This window comes from Perissodus microlepis, chromosome 5 (assembly GCF_051167445.1).
Source record: "Perissodus microlepis isolate ML-2025 ecotype Zambia chromosome 5, ASM5116744v1, whole genome shotgun sequence".
Classification (NCBI taxonomy): Eukaryota; Metazoa; Chordata; class Actinopteri; order Cichliformes; family Cichlidae; genus Perissodus; species Perissodus microlepis.
Window position 1 is genome coordinate 18,848,368 of NC_140465.1, and position 17,759 is coordinate 18,866,126.

The window sequence follows — 17,759 nt, forward strand, 5'->3', positions numbered from 1 at the left end:
TGTGTGTAATCTAATATCAGTACAAATACAGCTGCTCTGTGACGGCCTCAGAGGTTGTCTAAGAGAATATTGGGAGCAACAACACCATGAAGTCCAAAGAACACACCAGACAGGTCAGGGATAAAGTTATTGAGAAATTTAAAGCAGGCTTAGGCTAAAAAAAGATTTCCCAAGCCTTCAACATCCCACGGAGCACTGTTCAAGCGATCATTCAGAAATGGAAGGTGTATGGCACAACTGTAAACCTACCAAGACAAGGCCGTCCACCTAAACTCACAGGCCGAACAAGGAGAGCGCTGATCAGAAATGCAGCCAAGAGGCCCATGGTGACTCTGGACGAGCTGCAGAGATCTACAGCTCAGGTGGGGGAATCTGTCCATAGGACAACTATTAGTCGTGCACTGCACAAAGTTGGTCTTTATGGAAGAGTGGCAAGAAGAAAGCCATTGTTAACAGAAAACCATAAGAAGTCCCGTTTGCAGTTTGCCACAAGCCATGTGGAGGACACAGCAAACATGTGGAAGAAGGTGCTCTGGTCAGATGAGACCAGGTGGCAGCATCAGGCTCTGGGGGTGCTTCTCTTCAGCAGGGACAGGGAAGCTGGTCAGAGTTGATGGGAAGATGGATGGAGCCAAATACAGGGCAATCTTGGAAGAAAACCTCTTGGAGTCTGCAAAAGACTTGAGACTGGGGTGGAGGTTCACCTTCCAGCAGGACAACAACCCTAAACATAAAGCCAGGGCAACAATGGAATGGTTTAAAACAAAACATATCCATGTGTTAGAACGGCCCAGTCAAAGTCCAGATCTAAATCCAATCGAGAATCTGTGGCAAGATCTGAAAACTGCTGTTCACAAACGCTGTCCATCTAATCTGACTGAGCTTGAGCTGTTTTGCAAAGAAGAATGGGCAAGAATTTCAGTCTCTAGATGTGCAAAGCTGGTAGAGACACACCCTAAAAGACTGGCAGCTGTAATTGCAGCAAAAGGTGGTTCTACAAAGTATTGACACAGGGGGCTGAATAATTACGCACACCCCACTTTTCAGTTATTTATGTGTAAAAAATGTTTGGAATCATGTATGATTTTCGTTCCACTTCTCACGTGTACACCACTTTGTGTTGGTCTTTCACGTGGGATTCCAATAAAATTGATTCATGTTTGTGGCTGTAATGTGACAAAATGTGGGAAAGTTCAAGGGGGCTGAATACTTTTGCAAGGCACTGTATTCTTATATACTGTAGTTGTATATTAGGGGCACAATCTATGGTGAAAGTCTCTCTGGCTGTGACAGATGTTTTAAAAGAGGAATTTCAGGCTGCTCATGTAAACATGAAAAGTGATGTGGATTACCTGATTGTCTGGGAAGATTTGTTGTATGTATAATCTCCATCAATAATACAGTAGCAAGTGTTTGTGATACATGTTTAAATATGTAATGAACACACAGTATCCAGGTGCAGAAAGTTAAAAAATTAAGAAACAACAGGTACAAAATAAAATAGCAACTCTGTCTCTTACTGAGTACAGTTAGTAGGTTTATTTATGTTTTTTTAAATAAATTATATAAACAAAATAAATATTTTTGTTTCACTGAATATGGTTTTCCATTCCAAAGTGTGACATGGCAATAGTACAGAGTTTAAATGGAAGATACATTTTTGGACATTCAAATCCACAATTTCTGAGACCTGCGATTGAAGTCAAGATTGGCTTTTTTAATATTTAGACAAAATCCTTTACTTCAAAATGTGTCAATATAACTTTAAAAAAACAAAATGGGATTTTTTTATGACCAAGAGAAAACTGAAAAAGACATGCAGTTAAATCCTCTGACCTTTTCCAGGCAGATTTTGGAAGAACATTTTGTGTTGTCAGTTGACAGTTTGTAGATACATGTTTAATATGTTGTTTTCCCCTTTAGTTTGTATTAACACAAAACAAATACATCCCACCTTAAAAAACTGTTGAATAACACAATTTGAAATGCAAATGACACCATTAAAATAAATACACATAGTGTATTAGCTAATTTTTAAAAGCAGCAATTGTTTAAAAGGTGGACAATTTGGAAGGAAGCATATCTTATTATATGGCAACAGTATCCACAGTTTGGAAAAGTTTGGAAATGACTCAGATGTTATGACTGTCATCTTCCAAATTACAGTTACTTAAAACAAAATAATGAATATCTAAAAGCATTTTATTAAAAATGCAAAAGCTGAAAACTGCATGATCATGCCAATTATCCTTAGAAAAAAATAATCTACAACAATTTAAGTCCAAGGCTATTTGCAAAAAATATCTACTACCTGTAAAACTTTTCTGACTTTTACATGAATTAAATCCCTTTAAATACACTTTACTGAAAAAATCACCAAAATGTTTCAGTGTGCATCAGCATGCTCTAAATCGTATCCTGTGAATCTGGTGCGTCTGTTTCCTCAGAGATGGTGGCGTACACATGGTAAATGTCAGACTAGAAGATAAAGACAGTAATGTAAGAGTCCTGTAAGTCTGTGGCAATGATTAAGCCAAACAGAAAACATATTTAGTACCAGCTCTCACTTACATTTTCATTTTTCATCTGTTGCACGTTTAGGTTCTCCTCAACTGCAGGTAAGAAAATAACATTGAAAAATTATTGCTTTCATTCAGCATTAAACACAAACACACACACACACACACACACACACACACACACACACACACACACACACACACACACACACACACACACACACACATTGCTCTTGTAAGCCTGTGTAGGTCAGCTGACTGTCAGGGTTTTCTCTGAATTCTTTTATGGTCCTAACCTTAAAATATAAAATGCCTTTAGGTGACTTGTTGTGATTTGATATGATGTAAAGAAAATTGAATTGAACTGAATCTTTAAGAATCCAGGGTCTGTCTAGGGTGCTGTCACTCTAGATCCTTATAATACATAGATGCAATTTTGCTACAGAAAACATGACATATTCCACATTGGTCATACTCAGAGATAATACAAGAAATTATGTTTAACAAGTTTTGATGATGACACTGGTAGTAGGTGTAAAACTGAGTTGTTTTTTTATTTTAATTTTGATGATTCTGAAGCAATCTAATGATATATTTGTTCATTTATTGACATTGCTTGATACACTGAAGGCAAAATGAAATGGAAAATGCTATAATTGTGCTTCAATATGTGTCACCTGAACACTGAAAAATTGTTTTTCTAAGCACATGAAGTAAGTATTTCTCACCAGTTCTCCTTTTGAATATGAGAAGCCCCAGTACCAGTAGGATCATGCCCATAATTATTCCATTTCTTGTCACAGCTGCTGCCAAATTCCATAATGACTCTGTTTTGAAAGCCACAAACAAATTTCACTTGTAACTCAAACACAAGATACTTTGCTATCTGACAAAGTTACAGCATTAACAGTGGAATGAGTGAAAGTAATATTATGGATGTCTACGCAGTGTGTCTTACCTTCGACTTTCCCTGTAGTATCATTCTTGTTTGAATCTGTTTGGAAAAGAAGATTGATTTGGGCCTGTTAGCTTTGTATGTAGAGGTGTATATTTGTGTTCAATCACTTAAAGCTGCAACAGATTAAGCATGCTTTTAATTCTTCAGGTTCTGTGCTTCTGCACATTCAGTTTGAAATAATATACAGTGGGTAAAATAACTATTGAACACCAATATTTGAAGGTCTTGAGAGAGCTCGCTGGTTTTACCCACCATGAGATGCTTCTTGTGTGACAACTTACTAAACAAGACACTTTTTCTTTACACACCATCTCTGTTTTGTTTTCTAATTACTGATCAATTTCAGGCATCATGAATTTCCATGCCTTTTTACACCTGCCTTTTTTACTGTGTTCAGTACTTTTTCCCTGTGTCACTTCTCATAATTTAATTGAACTTAATTTATGGAATCTATGGTTTGATTTTTTCCACGTGGGGCTTTAATGGGTCGTTATTGATGTCTGGCGAGAATTTCATTTTAGTAGCACCATTACAAATATATTTACTTAGAAAATTGGTGACATGTCCAACACTTATTTTACCCACTGTATATTTTCCATGTCTTAGATAATTTGAGTGGTTTTACATCTTTTTTGATATTTGCACAATCACTACAACATATAATTCTAAAACTAAAAACTGTGTGTTTTCTGTTTAGCAATGCAATCAACACTTCTGTCCTAATGTTGTCATCAGCTGGTCAGTTGACATTACACTGTTGTATTAGTTTTAATTTGGTATGCAATGGTAAACTAGTACTCATTAGGGAATGGCAACAATTATAATAATGAATATTAAACACACAAAAATATCTACAGATAAAATGTATCTGGTCATTTGCATCAATCTTGGAGACCAAAGGTTTGTAATGAAGTGCCCGCAAAGTTAGTAACTTCCTTTCAACATCAGCTATAGCCCTGCTTACAAAGTACTGTTTTATTTAAGCTATTTAAGATGCTGAACATGGTGAATATTTACTGTTCCTACCAAACATCAGAATTTTAGAGTTAGAACTCAGATCATATTATTATGCTGAGAATTTAATCAGACTCATTGTCTGCATGGTCAATAGGTCATTGTCAGATGTACTGTAATAAAAAAGGGACATTTCAAACTTTCATGACAATTTATTTTCCCATTATTGATGCACTCAAAAAAGTCTCACCTGTAGTACTGTCTCCTGATGTTATATACTGAGTTGTTTTGACAGGAGTGTTCACACCAGTTGTAGGGTTGAGATTAACAGTAGCTAATCATTTAAGACAGAAAAACATCAAATAAATAGTATGTCACTACGACATTCTGCTGCTTAATTTCTTTTCTGTATTAAAATCGTATTGAAGTTATGATATGCCAAAAGAAAAGAACTAACAAAAATATTTCCTGGTGTATTTCTGACATTGTTTTACTCTTTAGTCTTCAGAACATTCAGTTTGAAAAAAAAAAAACTACACTAAAATTTAATGTCTTATTTTTTACAGTTCTTCCTTAAGTGTTATTGATGCACTCAATGACGTCTCACCTGTGGTGCTGTCTCCTGATGTTTTATACTGAGTTGTTTTGACAGGATTTTTCACACCATTTGTAGGGCTCTGATTAAGAGCAGCTAGTCCTTTAAGATAGAAAAATATCAAACAAATATTATAATGCCACATATTTTCTGTATTGACATTCTTGATTATTTATTTCCTTGCGTTATTGAAAACAAGTATTTGGCATGAAGTGCTAAAAGAAAGGATTCTCAAAAACAGTGTTTCTTGGTGTATGTCTGCCTCGATCGTGGCTCAAGAGTTGGGTGTTCGTCTTGTAATCGGAAGGTTGCCGGTTCGAGCCCCGGCTCGGACAGTCTTGGTCGTTGTGTCCTTGGGCAAGACACTTCACCTAACGCCTACTGGTGATGGCCGATGGCACGATATGGCAGCCTCGATTCTGTCAGTCTGCCCCAGGGCAGCTGTGGCTACAACTGTAGCTTGCCTTCACCAGTGTGTGAATGTGAGAGTGAATGAATAGTGGTATTGTAAAGCGCTTTGAGGGGTCCCGAAAAGCGCTATATAAATGCAATCCATTATTATTATAACTTTTCTATAATTTAAAGGAGAAGTATGTTAAACATAGTATTCTAACAGTGTTTGAACCGTTAGACATCGTTTCACTCTCCAGTCTTCAGAATATTTCGTTTGAAAAATAACATATAACACAAAAATTAAACGTCTCATATGTCATTTGAGCAGATTTACATTAATACAGAAAAAATATTTTCTAATTTTACCACGTGAGTAATTTATTTACCTGATAGTGAGTTCACTGAAGTGGTAGAAGTTAAAGTACTGGGTTTGTTGAGACTTGATTCTGTTCCATAAATGTTCAATAAAATGTTAAAGACATTTAAAAGAAGTGATGTGTGACGATGCTCTGGGTTGTTTGTTAAGTGTGTCCTACCTGTGGTCATGATAGATGACGGTTTGTTGATCTTTGGTGATTCACTTTCTAGAATAGCTACAGTAAAAGGAAATTAATTTGAGTATAAATAAAGGTTTTGTTATTACTGCAATCAATTCAAAAGTGATTTAAATTTTTGAAAACACATTTACTATTTCATTAAATGTCAAATCTGTCCCAAAGGAAGTGTCAGACGAGGGACTATTTTTTACCCATACTGAAATATTTGGTAGTGTCTAGGCCTGGGTATCATCACTGATTTCTATAAGTGATCCGATTCTGATTCAACAAGGTCCCGATTCGATTTGATCCCCGATTCCAGTTGATTCGATTCAATTCAATTTTGAATCTGACAGTGAAAAATATTATAATTCTGATCATTTATCAGTACATATTCATATTTTTATATCTATGTATTAAAACAAAACATTTTGTGTCAGGAAGAGTATCCAGTGTAAAAACTGTTACCCACTTCTACTGTGAGCATGTTATTATGCTGACAATATCATCAAAGCTCAAAGAGACTGCAAGTCTGGACGTACTCTTTTTCACGTCAAAGCTCAGTTCTATTTATTTGCACTAAGGGTCCAACTAAACAAAGTGAAACGAAATGAAAATCTTGGGAGTAACAACCGCAGAACATTTTTAGAGAAAAATACTTTGAATGCTTTTATTTTAGTCATTTTCATCATTTTAATTAATTAAAGTAGCATCTGCACTATAAAGTCTGTTTATCTTTGACTTACCTGTTAAGTTGTATCGATCACTGCGAGGAGACAAAGACCTGGGTTCCCTTTTCAAAGTGTAATCACAGCTGGCATCTTTTTGTTGAACAAAATGTAGATATCTCAAAAAATCATCAATTGAGACATAAAACTGGCAGAACCTCTGTTTGGTTTTTGTCTTGCTATTCTTCCCGACAGCTACTGTGAGGACTAGACGACTTGCTTCTCCAAAGTACAGATTACATCTTGTATCGTCTTTCACAGATCCAGGCAGAGAGCAAACAAACCGAACATGTTCCCCATTAAAATGCTGCACACTCATCTGTGGTGTTTGACCTACATGAAGATTAATGGAGTCTCATTAATATGCAAGAATATTGTATGTTTTACCAGCACAACAATAACAATACTGGTGTTCAGAAAAGCTGAACTGCAACACATTTTGTAATTAACTGTAACTGGTCATGTTTAGATTCCTGCGTGCTGTCTTTGGTGGTGTAAGAAAATATGTAAGAACAACACTCCTAAAAAAGTTTTGTGAAAGAAAACATGAAGGTTTATAAAGATAATAATGTCTAACACACTGTATGATAACTTATCCAGTCACAGGAAGAGCAGTCTCTCACTTTGTATGGTGATGGAGGATGGTTCACTGTGCGCAGATGTTGAATTTAGTTCTCCAGTGTAAAAACATCTCACTTTAACATCTGACATTAACAGCAGTTCTGTTGCAGTGAAATTCTGCAGGCATGAGAAAGATTTGAAAGTATTTTTCTTCACAGTGTAGAAAAAACACTGATGAACTGAAACAGATGTTGGTGCCTGACAGTGTAACGTGACTGAGTCCGTCTCTGAGATCACTGCTGTGTTCACTGTCAGTGTTGGTGGAAGAAGAGCTGAAAAATCAGAGGTAAAGAAATTTTTGATCTAATAGGTAATTTTTGGTTTAAGTAAAGAACAAATATGCAGTCACAGAAAAATCTGAACACTGGAACATCAGGGACTCACCTTGTGCTTGAATCTCATGAAAAAAAGCTGTTGGAAAGAAAATATGTTAACAACGTACTAAATGCACGTATTAATAACCATTATTATAATTATATATTAATAGCTCATTAATACAAACAAACTGTCTTTTCAAGATCACAGGAATTTGTCTTGCTGAGAAAGTTTTAGTTTAGTTCCTCACGTGAGTTTATTGATTAAAAATAAAAAAATAGAAGCACCACAAAGACACAAAAGTTGCTGTAAGAACACAACATAAAATCCCCAACCATGAAAAATGTAAAACCTACAGATTCAACATCTTCAATCAAAAAGCTACAGGAGGTTTAACTTACACATGAGGATGACTAACAGAAGGTGTCCAGCCATGATGAAGCGGATTACTGTGACTGCAGAACACATGTGAAAGTCTGACTTTGTAAAGGCTGATGTTCCAGTTTAAGGAACGTCACAGGAAAACCACAGGAACCACTTTAACACAAGCAGAGCAAAAAGTCATGAACGACCCTCTGATCCTTCTTACTACTGCAGTGGAACCAGGACTTCAACTTCCTGTTCTGTGGCAAAGTCACATTTTACCTGCTCTCAGCAGATTTGACTGGTGATTCTACATTTGCCATTTCTATGATGTGATGATCCCTGAAAATAAATATGCGACCAATCATTAACATGGGTCACAAGATGGCTGCTGAAAAGGGAGCTTAGAATTTGTGTGTGTGTGTGTTATTAAATAATAAAATACATTAACAATAAATATACTCATTTAAAAAAGTCCCCAACAAACAGTGCCAATATTTATATATTATAAAACAAAAATCTATTTCCATTATTGTTTCAGCAAAACAAACAACCTTCATTTGTCACATACACAATCATACGGAGGACAACATGTAGTGAAATGCTTGTGTACGAGCTGCGGACATAGCCGTGCCATTCCAGGGCTTGGTTTTAGCATGGTGGGTCTAGCCAGGACCCTTACTGGATACCAGGTGGAAATAAAACTTGAGCCTCCTGCTCCAAGAGTGTGTAGTCTTACTACTACACTATCCAGCTGCATGCTTCTGTTCCTATTGTTTCTGTTGTAACAATATGAAAATAAAAATATGAAAATAATGACAATTCTTAGATAAAGGTAAAGATAAAGATAAAATAGAGATTGAAACTTTACTGGTAATTCTTATACCTAAATAAAGTAAAATAAAATAGAAAACTACAGAGTCGTTGCATCAAGGTACCAAACTGTCTCAGAGACAACGTCACCCAAGACAAATGGAACACCTCATCACTCCTCCTTGAGTGAATTTCCAGCCCTCAAAAGAGATTTTAATAATTGTAACAAGGAAAAACAAGACCTTGAGAACAGGATCACAGAAATGCAGGAGGAGAAAAGTCAACTGGAAGAGAAGAACAGTGAAATGCATTGCAAGCTCCAAGATATGGAGGAAAATAATGAAGGCTTGCGAGTAACGTTTGATGAAGCACCTGAAAGAAATACACAACTGGAGAAAGAGTTTAAAAAATGGAAAATCAAACATAGAGAAATTTTTTACAAGGTCTATGACACAGAAGAAAAATACATAGAGATGGAGTGCAAGCTCCAAGACAGAGAAGAAAAATGAAAGCCTCCAAGTGACGTCTGATGAAGCATTGAGAAGAAACACAACGAATGCTTAAAGACAAGGAAGAACAGGAGGTAGGTCACCAACAGATGCAGTGCAAACTCGAAGACACAGAGGAAAAAATGGAAGCATTACAAGTAATGATTGATAAAGTGCTCAAAGAAAATTCAGACCTGCTAAAAGAGAAGGAACAACTGGAAGAAACCCAAAGAGAGACGCAACACATTCTCCAAGACTTTGAAACACAAAATACAGAATTACAAGTATTTTACAATGAAGTGAAGGAAATAAAATTGAACTTGAGAAAATATGCAGAGATATAGAGTGACGAATCCAAGAAGTGGTGACCAAAAACAGCCATTTACAAGCACTCTATAACAAAGTTCAGTAAGCCAACACCAAAAAGCAGAAGCAATGGCAGAAGAAAAGTCATAAAGACATACAGTCTTCATTTCAATTACTACAGAAGAGACATGAAGAGTTACAAGCCACCCATCATAAAGAACAACAAAGAAACACATGCATGAGGCAAACAAAGAACTGGAAGAAAAACGTGAAGAAAAGCAGGAAACACTAAAAGAACGAGAGAAAAGGTTCAAGAAACTTGATGTGCAGCATGAAGCACTTTTCAGAGAGATGACAGACCTCAGAGTTCAGAACAAAAATCTACAGGAAATGAGTCTGAGAAAGAAGAGAAAGCGGTTCGGGTTATTCTGGAAGAACGACTGTGCTGCTTCTTCAGTTGAGCCTTGACAAGAATAGCCCCATCTTCCTCCGTCAGGGGCAAATTATATAATAAAATATGCAAATAAATTCAGTGTGATTCAGAGCATTATTTAATTTGAATGTTGTTAAGATGTAAATCACCATTCAGCTTAAGAAAAGCTTCTTTACTTAAGAAAAGCTGGATAACTTAAACTGAGCTTTGTTTAGCATGACTCCCTGTATTTAGATGAGGCGACAGGTTTGAGTTAGATAACAGAGTTCAAGAATAGTTCACCGTAACTGAAACATAAAACTTAAGCAAAGTCTCACTTCAGTCATTTACCTCTGTTTTATGAAGAGAATCGTGCGTTAGTGTTGACTGATCCTTTTAGGGGTGTGACAAATGGAAAAAGTCAAAAAAATTGGAAATGGATCAGTCAGAGCTACACATGTGTGAGGGGCCTACATGTATGTTTAACTGCTAAGTCATTCAAATATCTAATCAGCCAATCATATAACAGTTATTCCAGGCATTTAGACATGTGTACATCATCTACACGATGAAACCGAGCATCAGAATCGGTCAGACAGGCTGAGGAAGTAGACTGGTACTTGCATCGTCATTCATTTCTGACCACGTCCATCTCACAGTGTAGTGGTCTTCAGATGGCTGCTTCAAGCAGGATAATGTGCCGTGACACGAAGCATAAACCATCTCCAACTGATATCCAGCGTCTGTGTCAATATGGACCAGAATCTCTAAGAAATGTTTCCAGCACCTTGTTGAATTTGCGCCACGAGGATCTAAGCTAGGGTAAAGAAGCACAGGATTTGGAAACACACACACACACACAGAGAAAACTCTCACTTGTTAGTGTTTGTCAGTTTACATTTATACTTCTAATATTGTTGGTTAATACAAAGGAAAAATAATAATAATAAAAGCACTTGTTGGAATTCAGATAATTCCTAGCAAACGTTTGAGGAGGGATGAGGGACAACGTTTAAAAAACAAGATTTTTTATTATATAACTTTAAACCAGTTTATTATAAAACCATGAATAAAAGCACAATTATTATTTAAAAAAAACACAGGCTAATAAAAGCTAATGAAACATCTTTTAAAAAAAAAAGGTAGAAACAACATAACATTTTTCCAAAATATTCCTTGGTCACGATGTTTGTAAAGGAGGGTCCAACTTCACTCCATGATGGTGACCTTTGGTGCCTTTACAAGTCATCAACACACGGGAGCCAAAAAGTCTGTTGAGAAAATAATTTTTAAAAAGTCAAAATGAGAACAATAAGCAGTTTTTCCAGCAGGAGATCAATGACACACTGGTAAGATAGGCTTGCGCTCACCGTGTTAGAGCAGGCACTAACAAACGTCATGAATCTGGGGTTGAACCGGAGCGCACTGATGGGTCCTGGATGCTTCCCATCCAGCACGGCCACTTTCATTCCACTCTCTGTGCTCCAAACGTGAACTCTCCCGTCTTCTGAGCCTGGAAAAACCAGAGTGTTAACAGGGAGCTTAAAGGAAAAGGCTCAAATTTAAAGTTTGAGGGTTTTTTTAGCTTACCAATCATGACAAACTGCGAGTCAGGTGTGAAGCAGGCCTCCAGTGAGATGCCTTTACTGTTGTTGTAGCCCTTAAAATGAGGAAAGACAGGGATGGCTTCAGCATGTAATCTGAAAATAATTATATTAATATAAAAACAGATGCAATTCCGTATTTTTGCTCCAATATGTCTCTTACGGAAAAAGTGTGCAGCACAGATCCATTGAAAGCATTCAAGACTCCAATAATCCCTTTATTTGTAGATATGAGGATCTGCTTCCCATCACTACTGAAATTGAGTCCAGTCCAGTCACAAACGCGATTAAACCTCGTTTCAAAACAGGCAAACGGGCCCTTCAACGGGAAGATTTTCAGATAATTAAGAATTTCATTTAAGGCTTTTGGAAAGAAGGCATGTGAACACAAACAGAAACCCCTTAATGGACTCAGCTGTACCTTGTCAAAAGCACGAAAGTCGTAGAGTTTAACTGTCTTTGAATCCACTCCTGCAGCAAATATCAGCCCATCGGGGTCAAACGAACACAGAGGTGTCCCCAGTGGATTTATCAAACCCTGAAAATCAGAGAGATTGTGCAACATAAACTGTTAACTTTCAAGAAATATGCAAAAGAATCCTCAATAATGACCACTTTCTGCAGCACATGTTTTCATATTTATGTGTTTATTTCCATTTGGTGTTTATTTACTCCTTATATTTTTGCAAGGTTATGTTTCTGGTATTGCCCATAGATTTATTATGTCTGAGCAGATCCAAGAGAGATTTGGAGACCTCTGGTGGTCAAGACTACTCAGGGACTACTAATCAACAGTACTTTAATAGGCAGTATTTTGTGTCACAATGTAAAGCACACTATTCTACTGCTGTAGCTGTTATTACACATTTGTAAATGTGTACAAATGGCAGAAGAAATGGAAATTTCCAATCAAGTGACAAACTACTTACTTGAGAGTTTTGACAGTGGAGGTCCCAGATCCGGATAGTCTTGTCCAGTGACCCAGAGATAAATGTGTTATCCACCGGAGACATGGAGAGAGCAGTAACCCTGAAACCCAAACAAACTGGTTTTAACTGATCAGGATTGAGCTAATGTTTTATTGAATGTAAAATTACTTTAAGGAAAGACAGACAGGAACATGCTTTTCAGGAATGCACACTATATGCACATCCATAATGAGAATCTGAATTCCTCTGCAATCCAAAAGTGCTCTGTTGGACCATTTGAGTGCAACGCTTTGTTTCATCCAAATTTTGATCCTAACATCTCAAACTTGCAGGAGAAATTGAGAATCATTCAATCAGGCAATGTTTTTCTTCTGTTGTCTAATTTTAGCGATATAAACCGTAACTACTGTTTATTGTTCTTAGCAGACAGGAGTGCCACCCGGTGTGATCTTGTGCTGCTTTAGCACATCTGCTACAGAAATGTCTGGAGAGCATTCAGAGATGCTCTTCTGCATAACTTGGTTATAACGAGTGGTTATTTAAGTTACTATTTCTCTCCTTTCAGATCAAAGCAGTCTGACTATTCTCCTCTGTCACCAACGAGGAATTTTCACCCAGAGAAATGCTGCTTACTGGAATTTTTTGCTTTTTCAGATCATTTTCTGTAAATCTTGGAGTTGGTTGTGTGGGAACGTCCCAGCATATCAGCAGTATCAGAAGTACTCAGACCAGCCTGTTTGGCACCAGCAACCATGCCACATTAAAGTCACTGAAATTACCTTTGTTCCCCATCCTGATGCTCAGTTTGAAATTCAGCACATCACCTTCACCATGCCTAAATGTATTGAGTTGCTGCCATGACACTGGTTGATTAGATATTTCCACTAAAATCCAGTTCAACAGGTTTAGCTAATAAAGTCACCATTGAGTGTATATTTCTGTATTTTTATGAGCACACTGGAGAAAGCTCCAGAAAGGTAGAAAATGAGAATTCCACTGAACTACATTTTATTCTATTTAGTCTGGTTACAGTAAATAAAAGCATGTCCATTTACTTAGTAGGCATGTATTCATATAGGGTGCATACTATATAACTGTCTGCTTTCACTGAATACCAGTCTACATGTTTACAGTTGTGGTTGATTAAGGTTGTGTGTTTGCTTTACGCACCTCTTAGTGTGACCTGGGAAATATCGGATGTACTTGTTGTCAGTGAGCGAAAGGTATCTGATGGTATCTGAAAAATATCCCAAAATATATTTCATTTTCCAAAATGGACCACTAACTGTATTTGCATTGCTGTGCATGGCGTCAAGTGTTTACCATCCAGTTTGTTGGAGCTGTAGATCACTGTATTTGTGTCTCCATGCGTGTAGCGGATGAGGTCTACTCCATACTTTTTGCTGAAGAGGTTGCTTTTGCACCTGAGAAAAGCACAAGGACAACATAATAACACAATGCAGTCACCTGTACGGACATGACACGAAAACTGAGCACTGGTGCACATTAATGATCTTATTTATCATATACAGTATACTGTCTACAGTGGCTGCCACTTACTTTCCATCTCGCATGTCATACAGCAGTATGCGGTCATCGTCGCTGCTTGTTATCACATTTTCACCATTTGGGCTGTAGTCCACGCAGTTGACCTTCTCTTCGTTTTTCCGATGAGTCCTGGCCACTCTGAAACTTCGTAATACACCGTCTGTGATCTTCATAGCTGCAGGCTTTTACCAAGAAAGCATACGTTAGGAGAAAAAACACTCCATCAGCTTCCTGTTTGAGATTTAATGAAGCCTGGTAATTATTTCGGTTTGGTTGAGCTATGCGCATCGGCTGTCCATTAGATCACTAAGGTGCTTGTATTTGCATTATGACAACAAAAATCCACAGCAGACAACATGCAACTTTGTAACAACCGGAAATTATGATCGACTTAGTTTTATGCATCTACCAGGCGGGCGGTGCTTTCCAGAAGCTATAATATTTTGCAGATGTGACCTGGCGGGCCGTGTAAGCGTAGTTAACAAATACACCCGTTGAGAGAAAGGCGGAAATTACCGGAATCCTTTTTTTATATTTACGCAGTGTGTATTTGTTAATGTTTAAGAGCATTTAAACGGATAGTTATATCGTCGTTTGGTTTTATCTATATAGTGTCTAATATGTCGGAATTATTTTAATTTGTATGAATGGATGAAATTATGCTTTTATTCTGAAAGGCTTGGCCCGGAAATTCTTTAATAGCTTCAGAGTTCATGCTTGTGTTTTGAAGCTCGTGTGCGCCGTCTGGTCTGTGAGGTTCACTCAGTGCCGTGATGAACAGCTGTAGGAGACTAGCGCGTGTGTTTGACCGGAGCTCCGGCCTGGATGTGCTCTTCTGTCGGGTCAAACCCCGGACAACCTGCCGCCAGTGTCCGCAGACAACACCGCCCCTCGCCCGGGGTCAGAGCACCGCTGCCAACCACACTCCAGGCTCCGACGCAGATGACAAACCCCGTCTTAGAGCCGTTGACCTGGCCCGTAAGATCCGAGGAGAGAAGTCGAAGACCCGAGAGACAGCGCCTCCCATGTCTGCCCAGCAGAGGAGGGTGATGGAGCTGAAACGGTTCAGTGTACAGTTACAAAATGTGCACCCCAACGTGCTCGCCAAACACCTCCACAGAAGCGTGCTGTACCAGGACAAGGATGTAGTGATCGTCAACAAACCCTACGGTGTCCCTGTGGCAGGTAAACCAACACTGGGCTGTCTTCTTTAATCTGATTACACTGACAAGAAGTTTGAAAAAGTTTTTATTTTCAGTTTGAAATAAAAATCAAAATCAACTCATTGTAATGTTAAAAAAAACCCCAATATGAGATCTTTGTAACATGGTGTTTTACAATGGACATGGTCAGCAACAATATTCAGGTAGACTGTGGTGTTTAAACGATGGTACTAAAGGGCACAGAGTGTGCCAAGAAAACATCGTCTGACATCATCCATTTGTACTGTTCTGTGTGAACCCGAAAGATTATTGGGAAACTTTATAAAATACTCAAACCTGCCTGTCTGACACCAAGAGCATGCCACATTTAGTCTTTTAAATCACCTTCTTTCCCATTCTGATCATAGCTCGGAACTATTGACCATTATTGATGCCTGCATGCTAAATTAATGTGATTATCTAATTAAATATTTGTATTAATGAACAGTTAAACGTGTATGAAAAATTATGTGGTGAGAGCATATTTTATTGTGGTACATATTAAGGTGTTCTTATACAGGCTCAGTATTGTTGTTATTATTATTGTTGTTGTTGTTATTGTTAGGAGACATGCAGTATCATTACTGAGAACAGCTGGAATGACCATAAAAATGTCAGCTATCACACTGAAGCTGGGATGTCTAACTGGCACCACAAATGTAATGTTGCTGCTGTCTCCCAGATGACTCCGACGTCACATCCATCACCTCTGTGCTTCCTGTTCTCTCCAAAATGATGGATGGGATGAAGATGAAGTCTGATTCTCAGCTCATTCCCTGTCTGGGTCTAGAAAAGGACTCAACGGGAACTCTCCTGCTGGCCAGGAGGGATGAAGTGGTGGAGCACGTACTCGCTCTGAATAGAAATAACAAAGTGGAGAGGAAGTACTGGTGAGTAGGGGAAACTGATAAGGATTAATTAAATAATGTACATGCTAATACTCCCACTGCATGTTAGTTATGTTGTTCCTTTTCAGGGTTATCACGGTTGGTGTTCCTGTGCCATCTGAAGGTCTGATTGATATTCCCATCATAGAGAGAGAGGTCACAGGTCCTCAGCCACACTACAAGGTGCCTCTTATTCTGTATGATCATTGCTTTAAACATCCTTGTATGTACGGCTTTTAGCTTAGTAGTTAGTATGTTTATTACACATTAAATTAGTTTGGGTTTGTTGTCCAGGGCATTTGAGTAAATTACTAGTTATTGTTTAAATAATGGTGTGCATTTTCCAGTCTCATAACAACTTCTTTGATTTCAGATGGCTCTGAGTCCTCTTTACAGACTGAATAATGAAGGTGATGGTGTAACCAAAGTCCGAAGTCATCGCCAAGCTCATCCAGCAGTGACCAAGTACAGAGTCCTGGACAGCAGCAGTGGTTGCAGCCTTGTGGAGCTCCAGCCTTTTACAGGTAACAGTGCACATGTGAACAAAAGGAAATCATCCCAAAAACCTGCCTGGGCACATGTTCGGTATTTTTCTGCTTCATTGTGTTCACAGGAGTGAAGCACCAGATGAGGGTTCATATGGCCTTTGCTCTCGGGTGTCCCATTCTTGGTGACCACAAATATTCCCACTGGAGCAAACTGGCACCACAGGTAAGATGTTTACAGTCCCACAGAGAACAGGATGAAGCAAGAAGAAATATAGAATAGTGAACAAGGATCCACAGCTTAGTCACTGTTAGCTGCTGACATGTTGGTGCATATGCTTTTTAACCATAGTCACTTTTTAAAAACTTTGAAGGACATTGAGAACATCCATAGTGGTTGTTCGTGCTACTTAATTGTAATTTTAACTATAACACTGGGTTGAGAGGCTTTCTGACTGCACCTCCCAGATCTCTTTGACTATGTTTTATTGTGCACATTTACAGTCATGGCTTTTGTTTGACCCTCAGTTGGGTAGGCTGATGATCAGTCTCTTTTTTAACATGTATAAGAGTTTGATTTCTATTTTGTCACAATTGATGACTAAATAATACATTTCCTTCCACAGAAATTACCAGAACGTGTGTTGGGAAAACTTGGGATTGAACAGAGCAAGGTTCGGCACCTTCCCCTTCATTTACATGCACGACAGCTGACGCTGCCAGGAAGCAGCCAAGCTGACGTCAACGTGTCCTGCCCGCTACCGAAATACTTCACCCAAACACTGGGCCGACTGCATATAACGCTCCCAGATGAAAAACAAACGTGATCATCTCCTTGCTTTGTTCAGCGTTTAACAGTCCAACCCTGTCTGGTTGTGACAGGAATGTAATTTAAATGTGGAATAGAACACCAGGATGTGTAACTACAGCGCTGATACGTGTGATAGTGGACAGATGTGGAACAGAATGTGTTAATTATGAAAAAACTGATGCTATGGAACTGAATAAGAACCATTCAAATGCGTCATTATTAAAAAGACCCATAGCTCACTTTTTCTTTTTAGAAGACAGTAATCATTGTTTCAGCTTGACATGACTCTTAC

The 17,759-nt window shown here is 38.1% G+C and overlaps 3 protein-coding genes across 3 annotated transcripts; 1 reads left to right on the forward strand and 2 right to left on the reverse strand.

Annotated features, from left to right (window-relative positions):
• Window positions 1-1,600: 1,600 nt before the first annotated feature.
• On the reverse strand, window positions 1,601-7,709 carry LOC146387142 (uncharacterized). The gene is made up of 7 exons (XM_084928529.1): window positions 6,702-7,709; window positions 5,956-6,012; window positions 5,806-5,865; window positions 3,478-3,513; window positions 3,248-3,346; window positions 2,572-2,612; window positions 1,601-2,478 (listed from the first exon to the last, which is right to left on the reverse strand). The coding sequence occupies exons 1-7, from the start codon at window positions 7,000-7,002 to the stop codon at window positions 2,407-2,409; spliced, it is 666 nt and encodes a 221-aa protein (XP_084784655.1). The 5' UTR covers window positions 7,003-7,709; the 3' UTR covers window positions 1,601-2,406.
• Window positions 7,710-11,012: 3,303 nt separating this feature from the next.
• On the reverse strand, window positions 11,013-14,661 carry LOC146387143 (WD repeat-containing protein 82-like). The gene is made up of 9 exons (XM_084928526.1): window positions 14,095-14,661; window positions 13,858-13,958; window positions 13,705-13,771; window positions 12,535-12,634; window positions 12,027-12,143; window positions 11,769-11,924; window positions 11,592-11,661; window positions 11,372-11,514; window positions 11,013-11,272 (listed from the first exon to the last, which is right to left on the reverse strand). Exons 1-9 carry the CDS (start codon window positions 14,253-14,255, stop codon window positions 11,240-11,242), a joined length of 948 nt encoding a protein of 315 aa, XP_084784652.1. The 5' UTR covers window positions 14,256-14,661; the 3' UTR covers window positions 11,013-11,239.
• Window positions 14,662-14,760: 99 nt separating this feature from the next.
• Window positions 14,761-17,706, forward strand: rpusd4 (RNA pseudouridine synthase D4). Its single transcript, XM_084928519.1, has 6 exons — window positions 14,761-15,267; window positions 15,967-16,174; window positions 16,261-16,354; window positions 16,545-16,695; window positions 16,785-16,882; window positions 17,283-17,706. The coding sequence occupies exons 1-6, from the start codon at window positions 14,856-14,858 to the stop codon at window positions 17,481-17,483; spliced, it is 1,164 nt and encodes a 387-aa protein (XP_084784645.1). The 5' UTR covers window positions 14,761-14,855; the 3' UTR covers window positions 17,484-17,706.
• The last annotated feature ends 53 nt before the right edge of the window (window positions 17,707-17,759 follow it).

Bases quoted from the DNA above. Each gene is read 5' to 3' on its own strand.
- LOC146387142 (XM_084928529.1), bottom strand. From the start codon at position 7,002: ATGAGTGTGCAGCATTTTAATGGGGAACATGTTCGGTTTGTTTGCTCT. The intron at 5,866-5,955 runs GTAGGACACACT...TTTATGGAACAG, and splicing joins GTCATCTATCATGACCACAG to AATCAAGTCTCAACAAACCC. The intron at 3,347-3,477 runs GTAAGACACACT...CTTTCAAAACAG, and splicing joins TACTACAGGGAAAGTCGAAG to AGTCATTATGGAATTTGGCA.
- LOC146387143 (XM_084928526.1), bottom strand. From the start codon at position 14,255: ATGAAGATCACAGACGGTGTATTACGAAGTTTCAGAGTGGCCAGGACT. The intron at 13,772-13,857 runs GTAAACACTTGA...GATATTTTTCAG, and splicing joins CAGCTCCAACAAACTGGATG to ATACCATCAGATACCTTTCG. The intron at 11,925-12,026 runs GTACAGCTGAGT...TTCCCGTTGAAG, and splicing joins ACTTTCGTGCTTTTGACAAG to GGCCCGTTTGCCTGTTTTGA.
- rpusd4 (XM_084928519.1), top strand. From the start codon at position 14,856: ATGAACAGCTGTAGGAGACTAGCGCGTGTGTTTGACCGGAGCTCCGGC. The intron at 15,268-15,966 runs GTAAACCAACAC...GCTGTCTCCCAG, and splicing joins CTACGGTGTCCCTGTGGCAG to ATGACTCCGACGTCACATCC. The intron at 16,883-17,282 runs GTAAGATGTTTA...TTCCTTCCACAG, and splicing joins GGAGCAAACTGGCACCACAG to AAATTACCAGAACGTGTGTT.